General features: G+C 34.9%; 2 protein-coding genes and 1 long non-coding RNA gene across 3 annotated transcripts in view; 2 read left to right on the plus strand and 1 right to left on the minus strand.

Moving 5' to 3' along the window:
* LOC307153471 (H-2 class I histocompatibility antigen, Q10 alpha chain-like) overlaps positions 1 to 14288 on the plus strand; it is a 28190-nt gene extending 13902 nt beyond the window's left edge. The window contains exons 2-10 of the mRNA XM_079862929.1: positions 2258 to 2364; positions 7351 to 7623; positions 7715 to 8002; positions 8086 to 8370; positions 9015 to 9137; positions 9358 to 9435; positions 9713 to 9760; positions 10047 to 10079; positions 11993 to 14288. Of these exons, the coding sequence (XP_079719055.1) occupies positions 2283 to 2364; positions 7351 to 7623; positions 7715 to 8002; positions 8086 to 8370; positions 9015 to 9137; positions 9358 to 9435; positions 9713 to 9760; positions 10047 to 10079; positions 11993 to 12012 (1230 nt within the window). The 5' untranslated portion in view covers positions 2258 to 2282 and the 3' untranslated portion in view covers positions 12013 to 14288. The remainder of the gene's footprint in view (positions 1 to 2257; positions 2365 to 7350; positions 7624 to 7714; positions 8003 to 8085; positions 8371 to 9014; positions 9138 to 9357; positions 9436 to 9712; positions 9761 to 10046; positions 10080 to 11992) is intronic.
* LOC307153405 overlaps positions 1 to 27945 on the minus strand; it is a 169809-nt gene that overhangs the window by 44713 nt on the left and 97151 nt on the right. The gene's annotated exons all lie outside the window — the stretch shown is intronic.
* Positions 16314 to 26443, plus strand: LOC307153377 (H-2 class I histocompatibility antigen, Q10 alpha chain-like). Its single transcript, XM_079862815.1, has 7 exons — positions 16314 to 16579; positions 19126 to 19398; positions 19490 to 19777; positions 19861 to 20145; positions 20777 to 20893; positions 21114 to 21169; positions 24854 to 26443. Exons 1-6 carry the CDS (start codon positions 16498 to 16500, stop codon positions 21134 to 21136), a joined length of 1068 nt encoding a protein of 355 aa, XP_079718941.1. The 5' UTR covers positions 16314 to 16497; the 3' UTR covers positions 21137 to 21169; positions 24854 to 26443.

Raw genomic sequence — 27945 nt, forward strand, 5'->3', positions numbered from 1 at the left:
GTATCTACAACAATGTGTGTGAGCATGCTTAGGGTGTATTAAGCAGTATTGTTTTAGCCTTTCTTTTGTGAATGTGTTTTAGTCTATTCTTGATCATTGATAATTTATGGACTTAAAACGCTTGAACCTCATGAATTGTTGCTTGCAGCTATATATTTCCTCCAGTATCTGTAGCTTTACATTCACTATGCAATAAAGCACGGTACAAAATTGATCATGATCAGTTACCATAACTGACTAAATGACAGTTGATTCAATTTTACCTACAAATCTTAAAACTTAAATTTGCAGGTAACAATTTATGAAACAAGGCCATGCTAAAAAAAAAACGCAATGTTAAAAGATGTTTCAAACTTTCAGTCATGCTAACAGTTTCTAGTATTTTGAGCTCGAGTTCTCAGCTTGTTCAAGTGAGGTTTCTATAATATATTATCACTTGATTATATAAAACTGATAAACATCTTTCTTCCCCGGGGAACATGTGCCCAGAACACCCAAGTTCACATCTTTGTCACCCGTTTCACTGCTGATGAGTTTACATCCCTGGACAGTTAGATGCTTTAGTCTTAGGCACTTGCTAGAAATTTGCATCTTGCACAGATAGAGATAAAAATGTTATTCCAAGTTAGACAGCACAAACACACACTCCAACTGCCAGTGGCTCACCTGGGCCTTATTCATTGAGACTACAACAAAATTAACAATATCAGATTGCAGACAAAAGAAATAAGTCTTCGTAATCCATCATGAACATTTGAGTGGCAACAGTAGTCGATTGTCGAGTTCACGCGCGTGATCATAGGTACTAAACCAATGCGCGTGAACTCGACAATCGACTACTGTGGACTTCGACCGAAAACAGGATGTAAATACAGGTATGTGCGCTGGCTGAATAAACATCATTTTTATTCATATCTTTCACATCTACTGCAGTCAGATTAACCCGCGTTCACTCTGAAGGAATCACTCACATGACCTGTGCACTTGTAATGACACATCAAGGATGTTAAGAGGCTAAAAGCAGGTTTAAAACTTGCCCCATTGAAGTCAACAGGGTGCAAATTTTAAAAAGAGGATAACACAGTGTAGGCAACACCAATTTTTGTCGTTGTTCTCTGTAATGACAGCACTCCAAATTTACAAAAAAATGAGCTCAATGTTAAAATTGACCAGAGTTCTCCTTTAACCCCACAGTTTTCACAGTATTCACTATTCCTTTTCCCCATTAAAAACAAGGTGCCATTCAGTCCTGTGTGTCCACTCTCAGTCTTATCATTATAATTTCCTTCCGCCTAGTCCTTTCCTTATATTTTTTTATATTGACAGATTTTTGTATTTTATGATATCCCCTTCCTTTTGTGTCTTCTTCCCACCATTTCTGCCATATTTCTATACCTTTCTTTCTAATCACTGCTTTTCCTTCTCCTTTTCCAAGTGGAATTGGAACGGTTATTTCCTGCTGTAATGCATCTTTTGCTAGTTTATCTGCACTCTCATTGCACTGTATATTAGCCTATATGAGGAGGAAAGACAGGTGTTGATGGGATTCAGGAAGTAGGGTGGAAGTGGAATCTGATGGGGATACTGGGAACAGAAGGAGAGGGATAAGGGATAAGAATCACCAGAACTGCACTTTTTAAATTTCTTAAAGACACAGGGTTGATGGGTAGAATATGAGAACACTTAAAGGGATAGTTCACCCAAAAATGAAAATTCTGTCATCATTTACTCTCCCTCAAGTTGTTCCAAGCCTGTATGACTTTCTTTCTTCTGCTGAACACAAAAGAAGATATTTTGAAGAAAGTCGGTAACCAAACGACTGATGGACCCCATTGACTTCCATATAGGAAAAAAAAAATACTATGGATGTCAATGGGGACCAGCAACTGTTTAATTACCAACCTTCTTTAAAATATCTTCTTTTGTGTTTAGCAGAAGAAAGGAGATCATACAGGCTTGGAACAACTTGAGGGAGAGTAAATGATGACAGAATTTTCATTTTTGGGTGAACTATCCCTTTAAACAAATAGCATGATGTTACACACTCCTGTACAGTAGGTGGCGGTATGCACCTAAAAGTTGTTTGCAATCCGCCATTAATCAAGAGAAGAAGAAGGAGAATCGGCGCTAAAGGCCAGAGGTTTCCATTCATTCCGTTCAAATCCCCATCACCGCTATTTTGTGCACCCAGATCAGATGATTACAGTCGTGATCTTGAGTTCAGACCGACACAGTAAACATTAGTGGACTTCTTAGATAGCCTAATCAGAAGATTATAAATCATGGAAACGGGTGTCGTGACAAAGAGTTTTACTCTGCTTTGCTTTTTCTTTCTTTGTGGGACTTTGTCTTCAGTTCAAACGGGTAACGTTAAATGATTATTATTTTGCTGCGTTTGTTGGAGAAAGTGAAAGTAACATTTTACGCATACGGTCTTGAAATTTGATTACGAATTTATGTTACATAGTACATGGAATTTAAAAGTGTATCAATACTTAGCCTATAGACCTTATGCACCAGAGAAACGAGGGCGCCGCCATCTTTAGAATATTGTCTTTGAACTTCCGTTTTTCCAGTCGCTCTGTATATTTCTATGGCATTGCTGTCCAGGAGTAATTAGCTTTTGAAGTGGATTTACTTAATATAAAGTTAACAAAAGTTAACGAAAGTTATCATGAGGATTGTAATGTTTAAACCAGATGTCTTAACAAATGTCAGTAGACCGGGAAGATTTTAAAACGAGCCGCTTATTCATAAATACGCAGAATCGCTGTGAAAATAAAACCGGAAGTCAAAAGACAACGAGCGCAGCGCTGAAAAGGGGCGGGGCTACATAAGGTCTATATAATTAAATATATAGGCATGTGAAGGTACGTCACGCAGTGTTGCATTATGGGACGTGGGTACCATGCTTGCAGCCACGCGGTCTCTGTTTAGCTTTTCGCCGCTCGTTGCTATGACATGTAGGGGAGAGCGGGGCACAAAGTAACGCTTTTTGTCTTTCTCAGTTTGTGTAAATCTACTTATGGTTCAGAGTATTTATTTTTTTCCCACATTCATTTCCCACATGTCTAGTACAATTATGTGTTTTTGTTTTATCAATACAGTATATACTTTTTTCTTGATATACCCCGAAAGAATGGAAGTGAAATGTGACAACATGCCCCATAGGTGGGGTACATTGTAACATGTGTGGGGCACATTGTAACATACATGACCATATGACAGCTTAAAATGTTATCTGATCTAATATAAGATCTAATCTCATTTTTGAGTTTTGACTATACGAACACATGAAAACACAGCTATACAACATAGTTCAAAACAAATAAATAATGAGTAATTTCTGAACATTGACTCTCAGTCTTTATTCACTTTTTTTCTCACGTTTTCTCAATAAAATTAATAAAAGTATAGAATATAATAGCATATTTCTAATAGGGGCACATTGTAACGCAGTGTTACAACATGCCCCCGCCTGCACAACTGGGATTTAAACCCGGCTAGTGTCTTCTGCTAGTTAGCGAAGCATTAAATAACTATCTCAACTGTTAAATAACATCTTGGAGATTAAAATAATATCAGATTTGTCTTATTTTAAATAAACACAAAAAATAGAGATGAAAAATTAACTTAAGTAAGAAATGTACTTTTGCTATGGTTTAATAAATGTCTATGGATATCTTCCAAAAAATAATTAATTTTAGCGGATTTTTTTTTCTATTTAGTGTTGATATGGCAACTGGTAAATACACAAAGTTTCGTCATCCAAGCATGTGCGGAAGTATTTAAAACAAGCGTGTTACAACTAACCCCGCGTTAGGTTGTGCCCCGCGCTCCCCTAATAGTTGGGTGTGTTTGGCTAAAACGAGGTAAAATTGAGGAAGAACGGAAGAAATTGAAAGAAAAAGAGAAGGGACCCTATCGGGAGAAACTAAATGCCACTGCCAAAAAACGTTATTTGGACAAAATGTCCACGATAAACAACGTTGATCCATATGATTTAGCTGCCCAAGACTGGATTACAGATCCAGACGCACTAACGTTACCACCGCTCACAAATCTGGACATCGTTAACCTTGTTTTTGGATTGAGTGCGTACACTTTGCAGGAGTTTAAGAGCTATAAATCCCTTCAAAATAGATTGGTGTATCTTTGCCCATTCCAGTTATGTGTAACGTTCCTTAGAGTCAGTGGCGGCTCCAGAGATTTTCTGTTGCAGGTGCTATGGGGATGCTCAACACTTAAGAGAAGGTGTTTTTAATTTTGGGGCGTTTCATTATGAAGGTCGCATCGGACCACCCTTTATACACGCCCGCATTAACTATAGGCTACTCGTTCCACGACTATAAGCATACTGTAGCCTATATATAATGAAAGGGCTATAGACAGGGGCGCAACTCCCCAGTGTCAGAGGGGTATGCAGCAACAATGTTGGCCATCATCAATCTGGTGCACTTTGAGAGTTAAATTAAAAGCCCCAACCCATATGCAGTGTGCAAATTAAACAAAGAAAAATTCAAACCTCTTTTAGTTAGTGTGTCAGTCTACATTACACTACTACATAATAATAGTTATAATATTAATCCCATGATAGTAGCCTATAATAGCCATATATTGTAAAAACAAATGCACTGAAAAATAAAAGAAACTTTCATTATTAGTTTTGTACTAATTTCTATACTTGAAAGAGTATATGTTTCTATACTTCATATTTAAGATGTGATTGGGCCAGCCCAGTGTCAATCAAGAAAAGAACCAATGGGCCGCTGATCTACGTGTTTCATGGGGTGTCAGAAAAAAACCAACGCTGACTTTTTTTGATCAATGCATTACACCGGCACTTTACACAATTAAGCAAAACAAAACGAATGGGCCGCCGATGTACGAGTTTTATGGGCCGTTAAGACAAAAAAAAAAGTATGAGCTGTATCGGACCAAAAAGCACGTCGGCCCACAGGGAATCTCCCGGTAGTCCCGATAGCCAGTAGTCTATGCCTGGACGTCACACTTTAAATCCTACCTGTTGCCTTTCACCATCCACTTATTTACAGTAGCTGCTGTCGCAACAATTGACATGCCATCTCCTTTTCCCTCTTTCTTTTTCTATTTTTAGTCCCCGACAGCTTTTTTGCTTTATCCATCTTTTTTGACGACAACTCACTAACGTTACTCGTTCCTGCTCGCTCAGCGCTCACGGCGACCGCGCCCGCCCCCGCCCCCGCCCCAGCCCACCCGCGCGCGTCCGCTTGCGATTTTTTAATTATTATTTAATTCCTATTTGAAACTACATGAAAAAGACTGTTCAAACATGAAATTAAAATATAAATATAATAAATTACAGACATTTCTTGGGGGTGCTGGGCAGGTGCTATGGCTATTATAGGGGGAGCTACAGCACCACCTAGCTCCCCCCTGGCGCCGCCACTGCTTAGAGTCTTTGTGGATGCAATCAGTACAGAAACAGAGAAGTCACTTAATGTATTTATTAAGCAGTTATATAAAACCTTGATTCACAAACATTTTAAAAAGGCATGTAAAAAGATGTACAGAATATCAAAGCAAATTGTTCATTGAAAACAAAATAAATATAATTTATTTGATTCATGCAATGTGGCCTGGCTTTATCGTCTGCTAACATGAACCACAAAATCAACATAATTCATCAACTATCCTACAAGTCATCAAAGAATATACAATACACAACCTCTTGCTTTGTACAACTTTTAATAAACACTTTTACAAACCAGTTGATTTAGCAATCACTGCACAACACTTGGACACATGTTTGAGCACAGCAGACTATGACAACTTTGTCCAAGAAAACCACAGTCTCACCCTCACATGGTAGAACCATTTTTATGGGAATTTTAGAAGACAATATTTTGTATTGGTTTATTAAAATTAAAAAATGTCTTCATGATTGCGGCAACCCACGCAATCTGGCGTCTTCTCGTCAACTCCTCCACCTGCTTCCCTTGTTTTTTTAAGGAAAATAGCATTTATTTAAAAGACTTATTTAGCCCTAATGGTCAACTTCTTAGCTATGAAGACTTTCTTTCACAGAAAACTTTCCCTGTAAAATTTAAAGAATTTAGCTCAGTAATTAACTCTATTCCCAGTGGAATATTAGAATTAATGAAAAGCTATGTAGAGCAAAATGTACAACGCACTACTCCTAACATTCTTTACATAAACGGTATTGACATTCTAAGCAAAACATGTATTAATAAACATATCAGAGAATGTTTCTACAATGCCAAAAAAATAATACCTAGAGGGAAATTTTTTTGGAATGCTATTTTTATGAATATTAATTGGCAGAAGGCATGGCTTGTTCCTTTTAAATACTGTCACAGATAAAATTAGAGAATTACATCTAAAAATACTACATAACATATACCCATCTAAGATGTACATTTCAAGATTTCTTGATATTGATAACAAATGTACTTTTTGTGAAAATGAACTTGAAAATGTAACCCAGTTGTTTTATGGTTGTTCATACAGTAATGCATTTTGGAAAGAACTTGAGAATTATATATTATGTAAAACAAAACACAAAATCAACATTGAGGGGAAGAACATTATCACTTATTTTGAATACAAAGAAAAGAAACTATGTACTATAGTAAACCTTTACATTTTGTAAATATCCATAAATGTAAATTCCAGAATTCTTCACCATCATTTAAGTTGTTTTTGATAGAGGTGGATTTTTATTTTAAGTCTCTTAAATTAATTACAAACAAGAAATGCATATCAATAATGAACATTCATTCAGAAATGTTTAATGGATAATATGTCACTGGAACTATTTTTGTCATGGAATACAAATCTGTCACAAAATGTATTTTTCTTTATTGGTAACTTGATTGTTTTTTTGTTTTTGTTGTTTTTCTCCCTTTTTTTTCAACCTTTAACATATTGTATTGTTAATATTATAACGAATGTGAACTGGAAAGACTGAAATGTTGTTGTTACAATTTTAAATAAAAAAATAAAAAATACTTTCCATAATTTGACATCGATCAACATGGCAGCGGCCTAGTTATTACTGTTCATATGATCCGATACCAGGATTAGCCGCCTCAGATTACTTTTTCAACATAATACAATCTGGATATACCAAAGAGTAACCTGAAAATAGTTAAACTATTTCAGATCCAAGTAGGCACACACTTTTATTAAATAGCCTTCAGCTAATTATAGGTCTTTTTTTTTATTATTATTTTTTTTAATTACAATAGATTTAGTTTTAGTTTTTTCTGTAACTGTTCTCTCCTTCACTAACCAATTTGATCACATACACTTGTTTCATACAGTCTATTTTATTCATTTGGTTTACAGACAAACACTCCCTGTACTACATTTACACAGCCTTGTCCAAACCTGTCGATATGCCAGGCATCCATGAATTCACAGCTATGGGTCTTCTAGATGACAGACAGATTGACTATTACAATAGCAAGGAAAAGAGAAAGATTCCCACACAGCACTGGATGAAAGAGAAAATGCAGGAGGATTACTGGGAAAAAGGCACCCAGTCAAGAAAGAGCAAAGAACAGTGGTTTAATGTGAATGTCAAAATTCTGATGGACCGTATGAACGACACTGCTTCAGGTGAGAAATACTGATACATATTTACCTCCATAATTATTACGTTATATTGTTATTATTATCTGAAAAACATTTTGTTTTCTGTCCCTTTCAGATGTTCATGTTCTTCAGTGGAGACATGGCTGTGAAATTGATCAAGTGGGAAAGGAAATTAAGTTTTCCAAAGGTATCGATGAGTACAGTTATGATGGCGATAACTTCTTGTCTTTTGATGATAAGGAGTCTCAGTGGGTTGCCCCAGTTGTTGCAGCTCTTCCAACCAAGAGGAAATGGGATAATGTGCCCATCCTGAACCAGTACACTAAGGGCTACCTGGAGAAAGAGTGTGTGGACTGGCTCAACAAATTCAGAGAATATGGAGACGAGGAGCTCAGAAAGGGCTGTGAGTAAATGTAGAGTATTTGTATTTGTTGATTATCTGCAGCTGTCATAGAGATAGAACTGATTGATAATCTGTGTCCGCAGCTCCTCCAAAGGTTCACGTGTTTGCAAAAAAGTCTACCAGTGACAAAACTAAGCTGAAACTCACCTGCATGGCCACTGGTTTCTACCCCAAAGATGTGATGTTGACCATAAGAAAATATCGCACATCCCTGCCTGCTGTTGAGATTGAATCCACAGGAATCAGACCAAACAATGATGGAACCTTCCAGTTGAGGAAGCATGTGGACATCAAGGAGGATGAAAAAGCAGAATATGACTGTTTTGTGTCCCACAAAACTCTCAAAGAACCAATTATTGTCAAATGGGGTAGGTAAAGTGAAAGTATTTAATCATTAGAGTAGGGCTCTTTCCTCCGAGGAAACACTGGTGGAAGTGCCTACATGAAACAACTTGAAAGCATGATGTGTAAGTTTTTAGTTACCAATCAGCTTAGTGAAATAAGAGTTACATCTCTGTGTTTGTGACCATCATGACACCTGCAGTGTTTACCGAGGGTTACACTCAGAATGGATGGAGACTCGGGGTCTATGAAAGAGAAATTATGCCACATAGAAACACTTACAAAGTGAAAACAAACACTTGTGATCCATAAATGTGTCTCTCATAGGATAAGTGCACAAATGTCTCATGAATAATTATCAGTACACCATAATGAGAGAAAATATCACAACCTATGACATTGACACTATGAACATTTTAAACCCGAAAGTCAAAAATAGTGCCTAGATAAGGATTCTATTACAATTAAAATTACAGATAAAAATGTTAACATCCATTAATGTGCTACACAAAAACCTTATAAAATCTCAGAAAATGTAGTTTAGTGTTTTATGACACCTTAACATAACTCTATCAACAATGGAATTGATTTTTCTAAATGTAGTAGGCATTTAGACTTTACATACAGTAACTTTGTCCATTTATTATTATTTTTATATATTTTTTTGCAGATGGAAAATGCATTGACTGCAATGAAGGCACTACCCTGGTTATTGGAATTGCGATTGGAGCTGTAGCTGCAGTAGTTTTAGTTGCAGCGCTCTGCTTTTACCTTTTCAAGACTAAAAGAATTAGTGAGTATTACAACATAAATACAGATTCTGTGCACAATCTTTTTAATAATTTTCTCTGATAAACTTTCTTCAACTGACAGGACCAAAATCTTGAAATAGTCCATTGAAATCTATATTAATTATTTGTGCTGACCAGACTTCACTTGTTTATCTCTGCCTCTGACAGCAATGCATGTAGATAGTAACTGTATTTATCATCTTTATTTGTAATCCTCTATAGCTTTCTCAAAAGAGAGGACTTTATATAGAGAACCAAAAGAGGATTGTGCTAATGGAACAGCGAAAGGTCTTCTCCCAGGTAAGCTGCTTCAGAGAGGACTCTACCGGGGTGGCACAGATTGACAACTGACACCCTTAGAAAAAACATTGCCACCCCTGATTTATCCCCATATAAAACATAAATGGAAGGAGTGTTTTCTGTAACTCTGTTACATTGTGTATTCTGTAATCTTGTTAATTTAAATAGCTAAAATATCTAAAATATCTGTTGTCAGTAGAAGCATCTATACTGTAGGAAGATACATAGCTTATTAATGAGCTTTCTGTGTTTATATCTTCTTTTGTATTCAAAACAGAACCAAAAGAGGTTTATGCTAATGGAACAGCGAAAGGTCTTCTCCCAGGTAAGCTGCTTCAGAGAGAACTCTACCAGGGTGGCACAGTGACAACTGACACCCTTAGAAAAAAACATTGCCACCCCATATTTATCCCCATATAAAATATAAAGGGAAGCAGTGTTTTCTGTAACTGTGTTACATTGTGTTTTCTGTAACACGGTTAATTTAAGTAGCTAAAATATCTAAAATATCTGTTGTCAGTAGAAGCATCTATACTGTAGGAAGATACATAGCTTATTAATGAGCTTTCTGTGTTTATATCTTCTTTTGTATTCCTCTTTGGATTTCCCAGGCGGAAACGACAGTGGACATGCACTCAATGAAGGTAAGCTGTTAACAGTGCAGGAAAAGCAGAAAAAGCTGCTGATCATGTTTTCTAAAGTAATGTGCTTTAAGTGTTGTGTAGCAACTCATAATGTAATAACAAAGCAACAATGATAATGGCACATAATTGAATAAGAGGTTTGTAAAGTAATAATTATAGTTTCGTAATGTAATAATTTTTAGTTATTGGAGCTCAAATTAATAATGATTTTTAAATTGTGGGAAATTTATTACATTATGAACTCACCAAATTGTATATTGTAATAGTTTCTATAAAAAAACAATTGTATTCTTTTTAAGGCACAACAAACATTGATGCATTTTTATTTTATTTTTTGAATATTAAATGCACTAGATTTAAACATTCCTGTGTTTATTATTATTATTATTATTATTTAAGGGGTTTAACAAAAAAATATTACATGAACCATTTAAGATGGGGTAGCCAACCCAGCTCCTAGAGAGCTCTCAGGCAGAGTTTAGCTCCAACCCCCTTTAATAATGCCCATGCCATAACACTGCATCCACCATGTTTCACGGATGATAGGATATTCTATCATGATTCTTCTCCATACACATCTTTTCCTATCATTCCTTTCATAAATCCTCTGTATTTACTGGGGATGTGCATTTTTCAAAAACATTTTTTTGAATATTTGGGCTCATAATTTCGTTTTTATATTTGATTATTTGTTTATTTAAAGGGTTAGTTCACCCCAAAATTAAAATTCTGTCATCATTTACTCCACCCCAATGTTGTTCCAAACCTATATGAGTTTCTTTTTTTTCTGCTGAACTAATGAGACATTTTGAAGAATGTTGGTAACCAGACAGTTGAATGGTAGCCATTGACTTCCACAGTATTTTTTATTTGTCCTACTATGGAAGTCAGTGGCTACCGTCAACTGTCTGGTTACCAACATTCTTCCAAATATCTTTTTAGTTCAACAGAAGAAAGAATTTCATACAGGTTTGGAACAACATGAGGGTGAGTAAATGACAGAGTTTTCATTATATCATTATATATAATTTTATTATTTTATATCTTGAGGTTTGAGTTTGAAAACATTAAACAATTTGTGTAAACAAAAAATATACAAATCCAAAGCATTTAAGCTTAGTAGACTGCGCCATTTATCGTACAGAATTTATATACAGCCTACACTTGAGTTGGCATATGGTTATCGTGTTCGTATTGTTTCACATGTTCATGTTGAGAAAAACAATATCCACAAGCTCAGGTGAAATTTGGCTCCTCAGTCTGATAACAAGGTGTGCAGAGAAAGGGACACAAAGTTTTTTTACAGCTTTGCGTAGATTTATTTTTATTTTTTGGGTTGTTACTCTCTAATTAGATTAAGACATAAAAAATAATTTCATTTTAATTAAAAAAAAATTATTTTGTGCTCATGATTATGTTGACAGAAAATTATTATTGTAAACATTCATTTATTTATCCATTATTACAAGTTGCTAGTGTTTATGATGTAATACATTTCTTATACAAAATAAAATAAGATTTTGTTTTGAGAAATGATTACATTAACATTTTATTGATAATATATTACATTTCGTGCAATTATTATATATTTATATACCACAGCAACACTACACAAAAGTGAACTTTTCTTGTTGTAGTTTGGTCATCACCAGTTTCAACAGAGATGCTCAAAAAAAGTGTATGAGTTTTGAGTCATAAAGTACAACGTAAATGTGATTGATTATGCAGTATATTTATATTTAAGGTTAAATGTAAAATATTCATAAAATATATAGCACACAAACCTATAAGTAGTTTTAGACTACAACTCTTATCTTTTATATTTTGGCCTACATCAAGATTTGCTTAAAATGTCACAAATTGCAAACAAATTGTTCTTCTCATGGCTAACAACTTGTGTCTTATTATTGCAGGAAGCAATGGAGCTGTCTAAAGGAAGGCATGGTCCAAAGCAGTAATAACCTGGCATATGTATGCAAGAATTATGCCCAAGGATTTGATCTCAGTCACATTTTTCTGTGATGTTGATTACAGTTTCTTTTTGTGCCACAGAAAACAGGAAAAGTAAGAACTAGGGATCTCAGTCATGCTCACTCCCTTTTTTTCCCTCTCACTTTGGTCATCAGATCAACTATATGCATTGTTTTCCTGAATTTTAAGCATGTGAGATCATTTCAGATGATATTGAAGGTGTTTTATTACATTTTTTGCCTTAGGCAAATCTTTATATTCAGTGTGAATTTCATTGCATTTAAGTATACATTTCATCAGCCCATGCATTGGGACTTGATCTGAACCTTTTGCTAGCACTTGCTGTATAAGTGTGTTGTGGTTGCACTTTGAAAAGTGATGTTACAGGGTTATTCTGTTAGACCTCTGCAGTTTCAAAACAATTGTTTATTGGAAGGTTTTGCAGAAAAGCTTTATTTTTAGGCATTCAAGCACAATATGTGGAATCCCTGTTGTAATTAAGATTTTTATTTGTATTCTTCCACCGCAAAACTGATTGTGCAGAGCAAAACCGTAAGGCCTCTAGATACTTGAAACCTGGCCCAGATGGTAGGTCTCAATTTAGTGAAATCATTGGAATTCTCGGCTCAATGAAAAAAAGATATCTCAGATATTTCTGCCATTTTTAATTTTCAGAAAAAAAATCTTTTTCGACGCCGTTTGTCTGATTCATGACATCTAGAATGACATCTAGATCCTCATGGCAAGAATTTCGATCTGTGATTCACGCTCACAACGGGATGCCAAATCTCATTCTGAACAACTTTGCCTCAAGAACCACTGTTGTCAATCAAATTGTTCATTAAATATTTGAAATTATTTGAAACTTTTTCAAACTCCTCGTGGCTGTTTGTCCGATTTGCTCGAAAGTTCAAACTTGACATGCATCATCTTGGGACCCTCATGGCAAAAAGTTATCAAAATAATTTTGATCGAATTAACTTTTTTTTATATATATAGTTATCTGGCATGGCCCATTGTGAGTAATGTAACATCAAAACAACAATCGTCAAAGATTACGAGATACAAGAGAATTTGTGCATATTGTAAGTAGAAAGTTCACAAAACTGTGTACATGTTACAGAATTTAATTATCTTGGATTGGTCTTAGATCCTCAACTTAAATTTGCTAAACATGTAAAGAAAATCTCTAAAACACTACAAAGCAATCTTGTTTTAAACTAATCAGAAATGACATACCAAACCAGGCAGCCCTGCTGTACATGCATGCATGCTATGGTCTTGTTCTGGTTGTGTGAGTGAGTGAGTGAGTGAGTGTGTGTGTGTGTGTGTGTGTGTGTGTGTGTGTGTGTGTGTGTGTTTGAAGAAATGGGAATGTTATTTATTTGTATGTATCTGTTTTATAATGTACTTAGAAATGCCCAACCAGGGACAAGAGAGTTGAAAATTAGTATTAGCTATAAACTTTATATGCTGCGCATCAGTTACAGGCTTTGTATTGTTACTATGTTTGACTGTATGGTCCCTGTTAAATAAATTTTAAAAAAATTAAAAAATGTGGAGAACAGGTCATTTTGAAAAAACAATGCCAGGTTTTGTGGATTTCTGATGTTTAGAAAACTCACAGTAAATTCTAAACGATCACTCATTTCAACTGAAATATTAAGGCTATAATTTTACTGTCGTCCACTCGAGACACCCGCAGAATAATAAATAAAAAAAATCAGTTTCCAGCATTGTTTGATTCTCTAAATGATGTTGCACTGGTAATATAGTTTTATATAATTAGTTTGCAAAGAAATGTGTAATGCTTATATAGACCATTAAAAGATATTTTCTTTTTTTGAATAATGTTTTTGTGTGTTTAAGCCTGTTTAATGAAGTTGCTATGGAAAAATTGCTTTGCTTTAGTGGAGATTACTGTGCAAACCAACTATTATAATTGTAATTCTCCTTAATAATAAAGCTCTTTTTCGCAAGTTTTGCTTTTTTTTTCATATTTAGACATAAAATCACTATTGTAACACTTAAAATCACATTGTGTCAAAGTTTATAACTTCATTTGTACTGAGCTCTCAGTTTTGACAATTGTGCCACAATTATTGTGAACCCTGAAAATGTTATACAGAGGAGATTTGGAATAAACATTTTGTTACCATCTTTTATTACAAACATCTGTATCTACAACAATGTGTGTGAGCATGCTTAGGGTGTATTAAATAGTATTGTTTTACCCTTTCTTTTGTGTATGTGTTTTAGCCTATTCTTGATCATTGATAATTTATGGACTTAAAACGCTTGAACCTCATTAATTGTTGCTTGCAGCTATATATTTCCTCCAGTATCTGTAGCTTTACATTCACTATGCAATAAAGCACGGTACAAAATTGATCATGATCAGTTACCATAACTGACTAAATGACAGTTGATTCAATTTTACCTACAAATCTTAAAACTTAAATTTGCAGGTAACAATTTATGAAACAAGGCCATGCTAAAAAAAAAGGCAATGTTAAAAGATGTTTCAAACTTTCAGTCATGCTAACAGTTTCTAGTATTTTGAGCTCGAGTTCTAGTGAGGTTTTTATATAATATTATCACTTGATTATATAAAACTGATAAACATCTTTCTTCCCCGGGGAACATGTGCCCAGAACACCCAAGTTCACATCTTTGTCACCCGTTTCACTGCTGATGAGTTTACATCCCTGGACAGTTAGATGCTTTAGTCTTAGGTACTTGCTAGAAATTTACATCTTGCACAGATAGAGATAAAAATGTTATTCCAAGTTAGACAGCACAAACACACACTCCAACTGCCAGTCGCTCACCTGGGCCTTATTCATTGAGACTACAACAAAATTAACAATATCAGATTGCAGACAAAAGAAATAAGTCTTCGTAATCCATCATGAACATTTGAGTGGCAACAGTAGTCGATTGTCGAGTTCACGCGCGTGATCATAGGTACTAAACCAATGCGCGTGAACTCGACAATCGACTACTGTGGACTTCGACCGAAAACAGGATGTAAATACAGGTATGTGCGCTGGCTGAATAAACATCATTTTTATTCATATCTTTCACATCTACTGCAGTCAGATTCACTCGTGTTCACTCTAAAGGAATCACTCACATGACCTGTGCACTTGTAATGACACATCAAGGATGTTAAGAGGCTAAAAGCAGGTTTAAATATTGCCCCATTGAAGTCAACAGGGTGCAAATTTTAAAAAGAGGATAACACAGTGTAGGCAACACCAATTTTTGTCGTTGTTCTCTGTAATGACAGCACTCCAAATTTACAAAAAAATGAGCTCAATGTTAAAATTGACCGGAGTTCTCCTTTAACCCCACAGTTTTCACAGTATTCACTATTCCTTTTCCCCATTAAAAACAAGGTGCCATTCAGTCCTGTGTGTCCACTCTCAGTCTTATCATTATAATTTCCTTCCGCCTAGTCCTTTCCTTCTATTTTTTAATATTGACAGATTTTTGTATTTTATGATATCCCCCTTCCTTTTGTGTCTTCTTCCCACCATTTCTGCCATATTTCTATACCTTTCTTTCTAATCACTGCTTTTCCTTCTCCTTTTCCAAGTGGAATTGGAACGGTTATTTCCTGCTGTAATGCATCTTTTGCTAGTTTATCTGCACTCTCATTGCACTGTATATTAGCCAGGTGGAAAGACAGGTGTTGATGGGATTCAGGAAGCAGGGTGGAAGTGGAATCTGATGGGGATACTGGGAACAGAAGGAGAGGGATAAGGGATAAGAATCACCAGAACTGCACTTTTTAAATTTCTTAAAGACACAGGGTTGATGGGTAGAATATGAGAACACTTAAAGGGATAGTTCACCCAAAAATGAAAATTCTGTCATCATTTACTCTCCCTCAAGTTGTTCCAAGCCTGTATGACTTTCTTTCTTCTGCTGAACACAAAAGAAGATATTTTGAAGAAAGTCGGTAACCAAACGACTGATGGACCCCATTGACTTCCATATAGGAAAAAAAAAATACTATGGATGTCAATGGGGACCAGCAACTGTTTAATTACCAACCTTCTTTAAAAAATCTTCTTTTGTGTTTAGCAGAAGAAAGGAGATCATACAGGCTTGGAACAACTTGAGGGAGAGTAAATGATGACAGAATTTTCATTTTTGGGTGAACTATCCCTTTAAACAAATAGCATGATGTTACACACTCCTGTACAGTAGGTGGCGGTATGCACCTAAAAGTTGTTTGCAATCCGCCATTAATCAAGAGAAGAAGAAGGAGAATCGGCGCTAAAGGCCAGAGGTTTCCATTCATTCCGTTCAAATCCCCATCACCGCTATTTTGTGCACCCAGATCAGATGATTACAGTCGTGATCTTGAGTTCTTGAGTTCAGACCGACACAGTAAACATCAGTGGAATTAAATAGCCTAATCAGAAGATTATAAATCATGGAAACGGGTGTCGTGACAAAGAGTTTTACTCTGCTTTGCTTTTTCTTTCTTTGTGGGACTTTGTCTTCAGTTCAAACGGGTAACGTTAAATGATTATTATTTTGCTGCGTTTGTTGGAGAAAGTGAAAGTAACATTTTACGCATACGGTCTTGAAATTTGATTACGAATTTATGTTACATAGTACATGGAATTTAAAAGTGTATCAATACTTAGCCTATATAATTAAATATATAGGCATGTGAAGGTACGTCACGCAGTGTTGCATTATGGGACGTGGGTACCATGCTTGCAGGCACGCGGCGGCGGTCTCTGTTTAGCTTTTCGCCGCTCGTTGCTATGACATGTAATAGTTGGGTGTGTTTGGCTAAAACGAGGTAAAATTGAAGAAGAACGGAAGAAATTGAAAGAAAAAGAGAAGGGACCCTATCGGGAGAAACTAAATGCCACTGCCAAAAAACGATATTTGGACAAAATTTCCACGATAAACAACGTTGATCCATATGATTTAGCTGCCCAAGACTGGATTATAGATCCAGACCGATCCAGACGCACTAACGTTACCACCGCTCATAAATCTGGACATCGTTAACCTTGTTTTTGGATTGAGTGCGTACACTTTGCAGGAGTTTAAGAGCTATAAATCCCTTCTAAATAGATTGGTGTATCTTTGCCCATCCCAGTTTATGTGTAACGTTCCTTAGAGTCTTTGTGGATGCAATCAGTACAGAAAGAGAAGTCACTTAATGTATTTATTAAGCAGTTATATAAAACCTTGATTCACAAACATTTTAAAAAGGCATGTAAAAAGATGTACAGAATATCAAAGCAAATTGTTCATTGAAAACAAAATAAATATAATTTATTTGATTCATGCCATGTGGCCTGGCTTTATCGTCTGCTAACATGAACCACAAAATCAACATAATTCATCAACTATCCTACAAGTCATCAAAGAATATACAATACACAACCTATTGCTTTGTACAACTTTTAACAAACGTTTTTACAAACCAGTTGATTTAGCAATCACTGCACAACACTTGGACACATGTTTGAGCACAGCAGACTATGACAACTTTGTCCAAGAAAACCACAGTCTCACCCTCACATGGTAGAACCATTTTTATGGGAATTTTAGAAGACAATATTTTGTATTGGTTTATTAAAATTAAAAAATGTCTTCATGATTGCGGCAACCCACGCAATCTGGCGTCTTCTCGTCAACTCCTCCACCTGCTTCCCTTGTTTTTTTAAGGAAAATAGCATTTATTTAAAAGACTTATTTAGCCCTAATGGTCAACTTCTTAGCTATGAAGACTTTCTTACACAGAAAACTTTCCCTGTAAAATGTAAAGAATTTAGCTCAGTAATTAACTCTATTCCCAGTGGAATATTAGAATTAATGAAAAGCTATGTAGAGCAAATGTACAACGCACTACTCCTAACATTCTTTACATAAACGGTATTGACATTCTAAGCAAAAAATGTATTAATAAACATATCAGAGAATGTTTCTACAATGCCAAAAAAATAATACCTAGAGGGAAATTTTTTTGGAATGCTATTTTTATGAATATTAATTGGCAGAAGGCATGGCTTGTTCCTTTTAAATACTGTGTCACAAATAAAATTAGAGAATTACATCTAAAAATACTACATAACATATACCCATCTAAGATGTACATTTCAAGATTTCTTGATATTGATAAATGTACTTTTTGTAAAAATGAACTTGAAAATGTAACCCATTTGTTTTATGGTTGTTCATACAGTAATGCATTTTGGAAAGAACTTGAGAATTATATATTATGTAAAACAAAACACAAAATCAACATTGAGGGGAAGAACATGATCACTTATTTTGAATACAAAGAAAAGAAACTATGTACTAAACCTTTACATTTTGTTAGGCAAGTTTCATATCCATAAATGTAAATTCCAGAATTCTTCACCATCATTTAAGTTGTTTTTGATAGAGGTGGATTTTTATTTTAAGTCTCTTAAATTAATTACAAACAAGAAATGCATATCAATAATGAACATTCATTCAGAAATGTTTAATGGATAATATGTCACTGGAACTATTTTTGTCATGGAATACAAATCTGTCACAAAATGTATTTTTCTTTATTGGTAACTTGATTGTTTTTTTGTTTTTTGTTTTTGTTGTTTTTCTCCCTTTTTTTTCAACCTTTAACATATTGTATTGTTAATATTATAACGAATGTGAACTGGAAAGACTGAAATGTTGTTGTTACAATTTTAAATAAAAAAATAAAAAATACTTTCCATAATTTGACATCGATCAACATGGCAGCGGCCTAGTTATTACTGTTCATATGATCCGATACCAGGATTAGCCGCCTCAGATTACTTTTTCAACATAATACAATCTGGATATACCAAAGAGTAACCTGAAAATAGTGAAACTATTTCAGATCCAAGTAGGCACACACTTTTATTAAATAGCCTTCAGCTAATTATAGGTCTTTTTTTTTATTATTATTTTTTTTAATTACAATAGATTTAGTTTTAGTTTTTTCTGTAACTGTTCTCTCCTTCACTAACCAATTTGATCACATACACTTGTTTCATACAGTCTATTTTATTCATTTGGTTTACAGACAAACACTCCCTGTACTACATTTACACAGCCTTGTCCAAACCTGTCGATATGCCAGGCATCCATGAATTCACAGCTATGGGTCTTCTAGATGACAGACAGATTGACTATTACAATAGCAAGGAAAAGAGAAAGATTCCCACACAGCGCTGGATGAAAGAGAAAATGCAGGAGGATTACTGGGAAAAAGGCACCCAGTCAAGAAAGAGCAAAGAACAGTGGTTTAATGTGAATGTCAAAATTCTGATTGACCGTATGAACGACACTGCTTCAGGTGAGAAATACTGATACATATTTACCTCCATAATTATTACATTATATTGTTATTATTATCTGAAAAACATTTTGTTTTCTGTCCCTTTCAGATGTTCATGTTCTTCAGTGGAGACATGGCTGTGAAATTGATCAAGACGGAAAGGAAATTAAGTTTTCCAAAGGCATTGATGAGTACAGTTATGATGGCGATAACTTCCTGTCTTTTGATGATAAGGAGTCTCAGTGGGTTGCCCCAGTTGACGCAGCTCTTCCAACCAAGAGGAAATGGGATAATGTGCCCATCCTGAACCAGTACACTAAGGGCTACCTGGAGAAAGAGTGTGTGGACTGGCTCAACAAATTCAGAGAATATGGAGACGAGGAGCTCAGAAAGGGCTGTGAGTAAATGTAGAGTATTTGTATTTGTTGATTATCTGCAGCTGTCATAGAGATAGAACTGATTGATAATCTGTGTCCGCAGCTCCTCCAAAGGTTCACGTGTTTGCAAAAAAGTCTGCCAGTGACAAAACTAAGCTGAAACTCACCTGTATGGCCACTGGTTTATACCCCAAAGATGTGGTGGTGACCATAAGAAAATATCGCACATCCCTGCCTGCTGTTGAGATTGAATCCACAGGAACCAGACCAAACAATGATGGAACCTTCCAGTTGAGGAAGCGTGTGGACATCAAGGAGGATGAAAAAGCAGAATATGACTGTTTTGTGTCCCACAGAACTATCAAAGAACCAATTATTGTCAAATGGGGTAGGTAAAGTGAAAGTATTTAATCATTAGAGTAGGGCTCTTTCCTCCGAGGAAACGCTGGTGGAAGTGCCTACATGAAACAACTTGAAAGCATGATGTGTAAGTTTTTAGTTACCAATCAGCTTAGTGAAATTAGTGTTACATCTCCATGTTTGTGACCATCATGACACCTGCAGTGTTTACTGAGGGTTACACTCAGAATGGATGGAGACTCAGGGTCTATGAAAGAGAAATTATGCCACATAGAAAGTGAAAACAAACACTTGTGATCCTTAAATGTGTCTCTCATAGGATAAGTGCACAAATGTCTCATGAATAATTATCAGTACACCATAATGAGAGAAAATATCACAACCTATGACATTGACACTATGAAGATTTTAAACCCGAAAGTCAAAAATAGTGCCTAGATAAGGATTCTATTACAATTTAAAATTACAGACAAAAATGTTAACATCCATTAATGTGCTACACAAAAACCTTATAAAATCTCAGAAAATGTAGTTTAGTGTTTTATGACACCTTAAAATAACTATCAACAATGGAATTGAATTTTCTAAATGTAGTAGGCATTTAGACTTTACATACAGTAACTTTGTCCATTTATTATTATTTAAAAAATTTTTTGCAGATGGAAAATGCATTGACTGCAATGAAGGCACTACCCTGGTTATTGGAATTGCGATTGTAGCTGTAGTAGTTTTAGTTGCAGCGCTCTGCTTTTACCTTTACAAGACTAAAAGAATTGGTGAGTATTACAACATAAATACAGATTCTGGGCACCATCTTTTTAATCATTTTCTCTGATAAACTTTCTTCAACTGGCAGGACCAAAATCTTGAAATAGTCCATTGAAATCTATATTAATTATTTGTGCTGACCAGACTTCACTTGTTTATCTCTGGCTCTGACAGCAATGCATGTAGATAGTAACTGTATTTATCATCTTTATTTGTAATCCTCTATAGGTTTCTTAAATAGAGGACTTTAAATGGAGAACCAAGGACTGAAGTGCTGTAAATCAGTATTTCCCTTTAGATAAGTATTATGGGGTGTTCACACATGCAACAATTTTATCACTAGAGGTCCTGTAGTGGATGCTTCTACTGCTGGATTCCCCAATGTTTTTGATGGGCTGCGCATTGGCCAAAACATCTGACACAAATTTAACAGATTGCCATTTAAGTATGTTGATTCAGTATGCAGTATGTTGATTCATCTCAGTATGTTGATTTTTTTATAAAACCTTTTGTTTATTCGTTACCATCTTACATTTGAGACTCCACTGATTTTATCAATAAGATTTCTGAGGTGTATGATTTACCGGATTTTTCTTTATTATTAACTTTGGACATAAGTTTATATACCAACATTTCACATGAAAAAGGACTTATTGCACTTAGACATTACCTTTTGTTACGCGAGGACTCTAATCCACCGTCAGACTTTATCGTCGAGATGGCTTCGTACCTTTTGAAATATAATTATTTTAGTTTCGATATGGATTTTTTTCTTCAGATAAGTGGGACAGCAATGGGCTCGAATTTTGCCCCTAACTATGCCAATTTATTTATGGGTTTTTTGAGGAGAGTTATGTATTGAATACAGAAAATAATCCTTTCTATTCACAGATCATCAAGTGGTATAGATACATTGACGATATATTTTGTATTTTTTTGGGTGATCACGATGAGGCTCGAGAATTTGTGACATATTTGAATAACTTGGTTGACGACTTAGAATTTACTTCTGAAATTAATTCGTCTAGAGTACACTTCCTCGATATGTGGGTACAGAAGAACGAAGGCAGTTTGACTACAACTTTGTTTACAAAAGAGACTGATCGTAACACACTTTTACTTGCTACCAGTTTTCATCCAACTTTTTTTAAAAAAGGACTGCCTAAGAGTCAGTTCTACAGATTGAGGAGGATTTGTTATTCTGATTCCGATTTTATTGAGAAATCGAAAATCATGAAAAATACATTTTTGCACAGAGGTTATCCTTTGGATTGGGTCGAAGAAGGATACAATACAGCTTTTAAAAAGACACGGTCTGAATTGCTAAAAAAAGAAGACAAAGAAAACAAGAAAGTATTCTTTTGCTTGTATTAGGCTACAACACATTCACCTAAGTCCTATATGATAAAATCAATTTTTAAAAAACACTGGCATTTATTGTCTTCTGATCCGGAGTTGAACGATATTTTTAGACATCCTCCTTTGATTGTATATAAACGCGCCAGGAATTTAAAAGATAGCTTGGTACATGCTCGTTTTCAGAGCGTTAGTCCTCGTGCATCTCAGAGTTTACTGAGTCCTATACAGAAGGGCAATTATCGTTGTGGGAATTGTGCTCAGTGTAATAATACTTTTAAAACATAATTTTTTTGTCATCCTAGAACTGGTAAAAAATATAGCATCAAATCTGTGATTACTTGTGTTTCCACTCATGTTGTGTACTTGATCCGTTGTCCTTGTGGTATGCTATGTGGGAAAGTCAATTGAAACAAAGAATTAGTGAACATAAGAGTTCGATCAGAAGAAAAGATATGAATTATCCAGTTGCGGTACACTTTTTAAATTTGAATCATGATGTTACCTCTTTACGTTTCTGTGGGATTGAGAAAGTAACTTTGCCACCTAGAGGTGGAGACATTGAATTACTTCTACAGAGACGCGAACTGTTCTGGATTTACACCCTTCAAACTTTATTACCTATGGGTATGAACGATGAAGCACCATTTAATGTAATGTTATAGTGATGTAATTGTTTTGAATGATGTGTTGTTTCTACTATGTATTCACAATGAGTTTGAGTGGCTATGGAGCCTGACTGTTGTAACAATTGGATGCTGTTTGATGACGACGTGTTGATTATGTGTTTTAGATGATCTTGTTAACCTACACTGTAAAAAATTATCGTAATTTTAACGGTAAAAGACTGTAAAAATGCTACAGTGAAAAACTGTTAATTGGTTAACAGAAAGTTTCCGTACTATATACGGTAAATAACTGTGATAGATCTAACGGTACATTTAATGTAATTTTACTGTAACATACCGTTAAATTTACAGTTTTTGAAAGTGAAAAAACAACTCATTGTATAATTTACAGTGAAAAACCATAAATTGACATTCCCACAATTCCCTGTGACACTTAACATTTGATGTATTTTTGTTGAAATAACTATGTTTCTTCATAGTTTTCTTCGTTTTTTCTAATCAGTTATGTACATTAGGGGTTTATGTTACATTAAATGTTGTTAAATTAATTTTTATTGCATTTTTAAAATTTCATGTGTTACCATGATGGTGTTTAATGTTTGTGTGAATGACACTGTGCAGCTTCTATATATATTAGTATTAACTTTCTTGTGGAAGAACTACTTGTGTTGAGCTTTGATTGATCATGTGAGTCTCATCACTGCTGTGATTGGTGGTTATCAGTGTACAAAACAGATATTAATACTTCAGTAGGACGGTAAATTAACATTATATCATATTACTGAAATCCAATGTTAAATATACAGTTTTTTTCTGTAAAAACAACGGGAAGAAATTACCATTTTTTTACAGTATTTTTCCGGTTTTTAACAGAAATTTTCTGGCGCCCCTGCTGCCAGAAAATTGCCGTTTTTTTACGTTTTTTTTTTTTTTACAGTGTACAGTGGGATCTTTATTGATTGTTGTAACTATCATAATTTGTAACTGATTATGATGTGATGCTAATTTTATACTCCTAATGAGCTTAATTGTTTACAGATGGAGCTTTGTTAATTGGTCATGTGTTTATCTTAAAACAGATGAATTTGAACATTTGTATACTCCTGATGAAGGTCGTGTGACCGAAACGTTGTGTGAATAAATATTACTTCTTTGCAAGTTACGATAGTGTGCGGGAATTGCTTGTCTGTTGAAACGATCCACCTGGTTGGTCTTATTATCCTACGCACCTATCACTTGCAGGTGTGCGATGGAGTTTGTTCACTAACAGATTGCCATTTAAAATGCATAGTGACTATATTTTGACAGGGAATGTTTTCTGCTACTAATGATGAACATTCTTGGGTGCGGTTCCCAAAAGCATCGTCAGCCAACTATGGTTGCAAGATAGCAACATAATTCAACGATTTGGTGTTTCCTAAAACCATAGTTCCAATGAATATTCGCAAACATCATCACATAGATTTGTGGTTGAAACTACAGCTCTTGACCTGTGGTTCTTTTTAGTATGACATGTGGACTTAACAAGGCTGTATTTACACTGCAAGTCTTAATGCACAGATCCGATCTTTTGACCATATCCGATTTTTTGGCCCGCCTGTTTACATTCACTTTAGACAGGACTGGTATCCAATATCTGTGTTTACATTCATTCCCACCCAAAATTATTTTCGGTGATCGTTTTACTATGCACATGATATACCCTGGTTTTGAATGGCCGTGCTATTAAAATTATTTATATAATTCATTTTGGATGGTCATGATTATTTGCCAGCATGGACAAGATAACAGCTGCATGACTCATGAATGTTTTGCAGCGCAAAATCTGACGGAACGGAACAGATATATAGTCCGGAAATAATTTTCGTTTATCTACAGCTCAGAAAGCTTAGAATTCTGAAGTGAAATAAAGTAGCCCTGTAATATATATATATACATGTATGTATTTAATGAATTCGAATGAATTAACCAGAGAGCGACGAGCACACTAACAACTTCTGTCTTATTGCAGGAAGCAATGGAACTGTCTAAAGGAAGGCATTGTCCAAAGGAGTAATAACCTGGCATATGTATGCAAGAATTATGCCCAAGGATTGTGATTGTGATTCATATGTATGAGGCATAGGCCTACACTGAGTTTCATTCATTTACGATGAGATGCGCTCTAGTTCACAATGCAATGCAAGTGAATGCTGTCACGGTTATTATATTGTCTGCTATATTTGATTTTTATTTATTAAATACATGCAATTGGTTGATGAAACATTTATTAAAATTAAGATACAATTTGTACAAAACGAAATTCGCTTTAAAGAAAGGCTTTCTACAAAGCAAAACTTAATGAAGTGGTAAAAATCATGTCTGACGATTTACAAAACAAAACTTCATTAAGTGGTAAAAACCATGTCTACCATACCGGTTATAGAGTTCTAATGACGGTGTTCAACTATAACCGTTTGTCTCATGGTTATATACTAACCGTCACACCCCTAATCAGATCAACTATATGCATTGTTTTCCTGAATTTTAAGTATGTGAGATCATTTCAGATGATATTGAAGGTGTTTGATTACATTTTTTGCCTTTGGCAAATCCTTATATTCAGTGTGAATTTCATTGCATTTAAGTATACATTTCATCAGTCCATGCATTCTCTGGGACTACACTTGCTGTATACGTGTGTTGTGGTTACGCTTTGAAAAGTGATGTTAGAGGGTTATTCTGATATACCTCTGCGGTTTCAAAACAATTGTTTATTGGAAGATTTGACTAAAAAGTCAATCCGTTACCATCATTGTTACATCCTCGAGACATATATAATATATTAAGCTTTGAAAGCTTCAGTAATTTGTTTTTTTTAAACAAATTAAGTGTATTAATAATTTGCCACTTAGTAAATTTATTCAAAAACAGAACAGCAAAAGAGTTACCAGAAGCAGCACAAATCATAACTGTACAATACCATACTGCAGGACAAGCTTCGCACAGACAGCCTTTTCTGTTAAGAGCGGTATGCTCTGGAATTCGTTACCATCTGACATTAAGGTCATATCTGACCTGAAAAAGTTCAACTGCAGGATTAAGTTGTGGCTAAAGGCAAATTAAAACTGTAACCATTTCTAATTGTTGTTGTTCTGAGTGAGTGAGTGAGTGAGTGAGTGAGTGAGTGAGTGAGTGAGTGAGTGAGGAAATGTGTTTTTTATTTGTATGTATCTGTTTTATAATGTACTTAGAAATGGACAGGAGTTGAAAATTAGCATTAGCTATAAACTCTATATGCTGCACATCAGTTACAGGCTTTGTATTGAAACTATGTTTGACTGTATGGTCCCTGTTAAATAAATAAATACATAAATAAAACAAATATTGAGAATAGGTCATTTTGAAAAAAGATATTTTCCCAATACATATTCCAAATATTTTTTTTTTTTTTTTTTTTTTTTTTAAGTAATGTTTTTGTGTGTGTTTAAGCCTGCTTAATGAAGTTGCTATGGAAAAATTGCTTTGCTTTAGTGGAGATGCAAACCAACGATTATAATTGTAATTCTCCTTAATAATAAAGCTCTTTTTCTCAAGTTTTGCTTTTGCGTTCATATTTAGACATAAAATCACTATTATAACACTTAAAATCACATTGTGTCAAAGTTTATCACTTCATTTGTACTGAGCTCTCAGTTTGACAATTGTGCCACAATTATTGTGAACCCTGAAAATGTTATACAGAGGAGATTTGGAATAAACATTTTGTTACCATCTTTTATTACAAACATCTGTATCTACAACAATGTGTGTGAGCATGCTTAGGGTGTATTAAGTAGTATTGTTTTAGCCTTTCTTTTGTGTATGTGTTTTAGCCTATTCTTGATCATTGATAATTTATGGACTTAAAACGCTTGAACCTCATTAATTGTTGCTTGCCGCTATATATTTCCTCCAGTATCTGTAGCTTTACATTCACTATGCAATAAAGCACGGTACAAAATTGATCATGATCAGTTACCATAACTGACTAAATGACTGTTGATTCAATTTTACCTACAAATCTTAAAACTTAAATTTGCAGGTAACAATTTATGAAACAAGGCCATGCTAAAAAAAAAAAGGCAATGTTAAAAGATGTTTCAAACTTTCAGTCATGCTAACAGTTTCTAGTATTTTGAGCTCGAGTTCTCAGCTTGTTCAAGTGAGGTTTCTATAATATATTATCACTTGATTATATAAAACTGATAAACATCTTTCTTCCCCGGGGAACATGTGCCCAGAACACCCAAGTTCACATCTTTGTCGCCCGTTTCACTGCTGATGAGTTTACCTCCCTGGACAGTTAGATGCTTTAGTCTTAGGCACTTGCTAGAAATTTACATCTTGCACAGATAGAGATAAAAAATTTATTCCAAGTTAGACAGCACAAACACACACTCCAACTGCCAGTGGCTCACCTGGGCCTTATTCATTGAGACTACAACAAAATGAACAATATCAGATTGCAGACAAAAGAAATAAGTCGTCGTAATCCATCATGAACATTTGAGTGACTTAAGGCAAGCTTATATTTGACTTTTGGCCGGATTTTGCCGTCACAGACAGATTTCCAAGGTCTGTGACAACCCCCCCGGATCCTGGCCAAATCAGCACTTGTTAATTAGCAGTGACATGATCTGAGCCAGTCTCGAGCAGTCACAGACGCTATGATGAGATCCAACAGGCCACATGAGCTTTTAGTTTGTACGATGGAACTAATCCAGTCAATCACATTGCAGATGGTATAAACATCTCAGTCTCAAATTTCGTGCATTAATTTATGTGAGAAAACGTTTTTTGGAAACACTTTACAATAAGGTTCATTAGTTAACTACCTTAGTTTACATGAACTAAGAATGAAAAATACTTCTACAGCATTTATTAATCTTAGTTTATATTCATTTCAACATTTACTAATATATTATTAAAATCAAAGGTTGTATTTGTTAACATTAGTTAATGCACTGTGAACGAACATGAACAGCTGGATTTTTATTAACTAACATCAAAGATTCATAAGTACTGTAACAAATGTATTTCTCATTGTTAGTTCA

Source organism: Squalius cephalus, assembly GCF_949319135.1.
Source record: "Squalius cephalus genome assembly, chromosome: 25".
Classification (NCBI taxonomy): Eukaryota; Metazoa; Chordata; class Actinopteri; order Cypriniformes; family Leuciscidae; genus Squalius; species Squalius cephalus.

Excerpts from the sequence above, each read along its gene's own strand:
- LOC307153377 (XM_079862815.1), top strand. The coding sequence starts at position 16,498 with ATGGAAACGGGTGTCGTGACAAAGAGTTTTACTCTGCTTTGCTTTTTC. Across the intron at positions 19,399-19,489 it reads TATGAACGACACTGCTTCAG|ATGTTCATGTTCTTCAGTGG; the intron begins GTGAGAAATACT and ends TGTCCCTTTCAG. Across the intron at positions 19,778-19,860 it reads CGAGGAGCTCAGAAAGGGCT|CTCCTCCAAAGGTTCACGTG; the intron begins GTGAGTAAATGT and ends CTGTGTCCGCAG.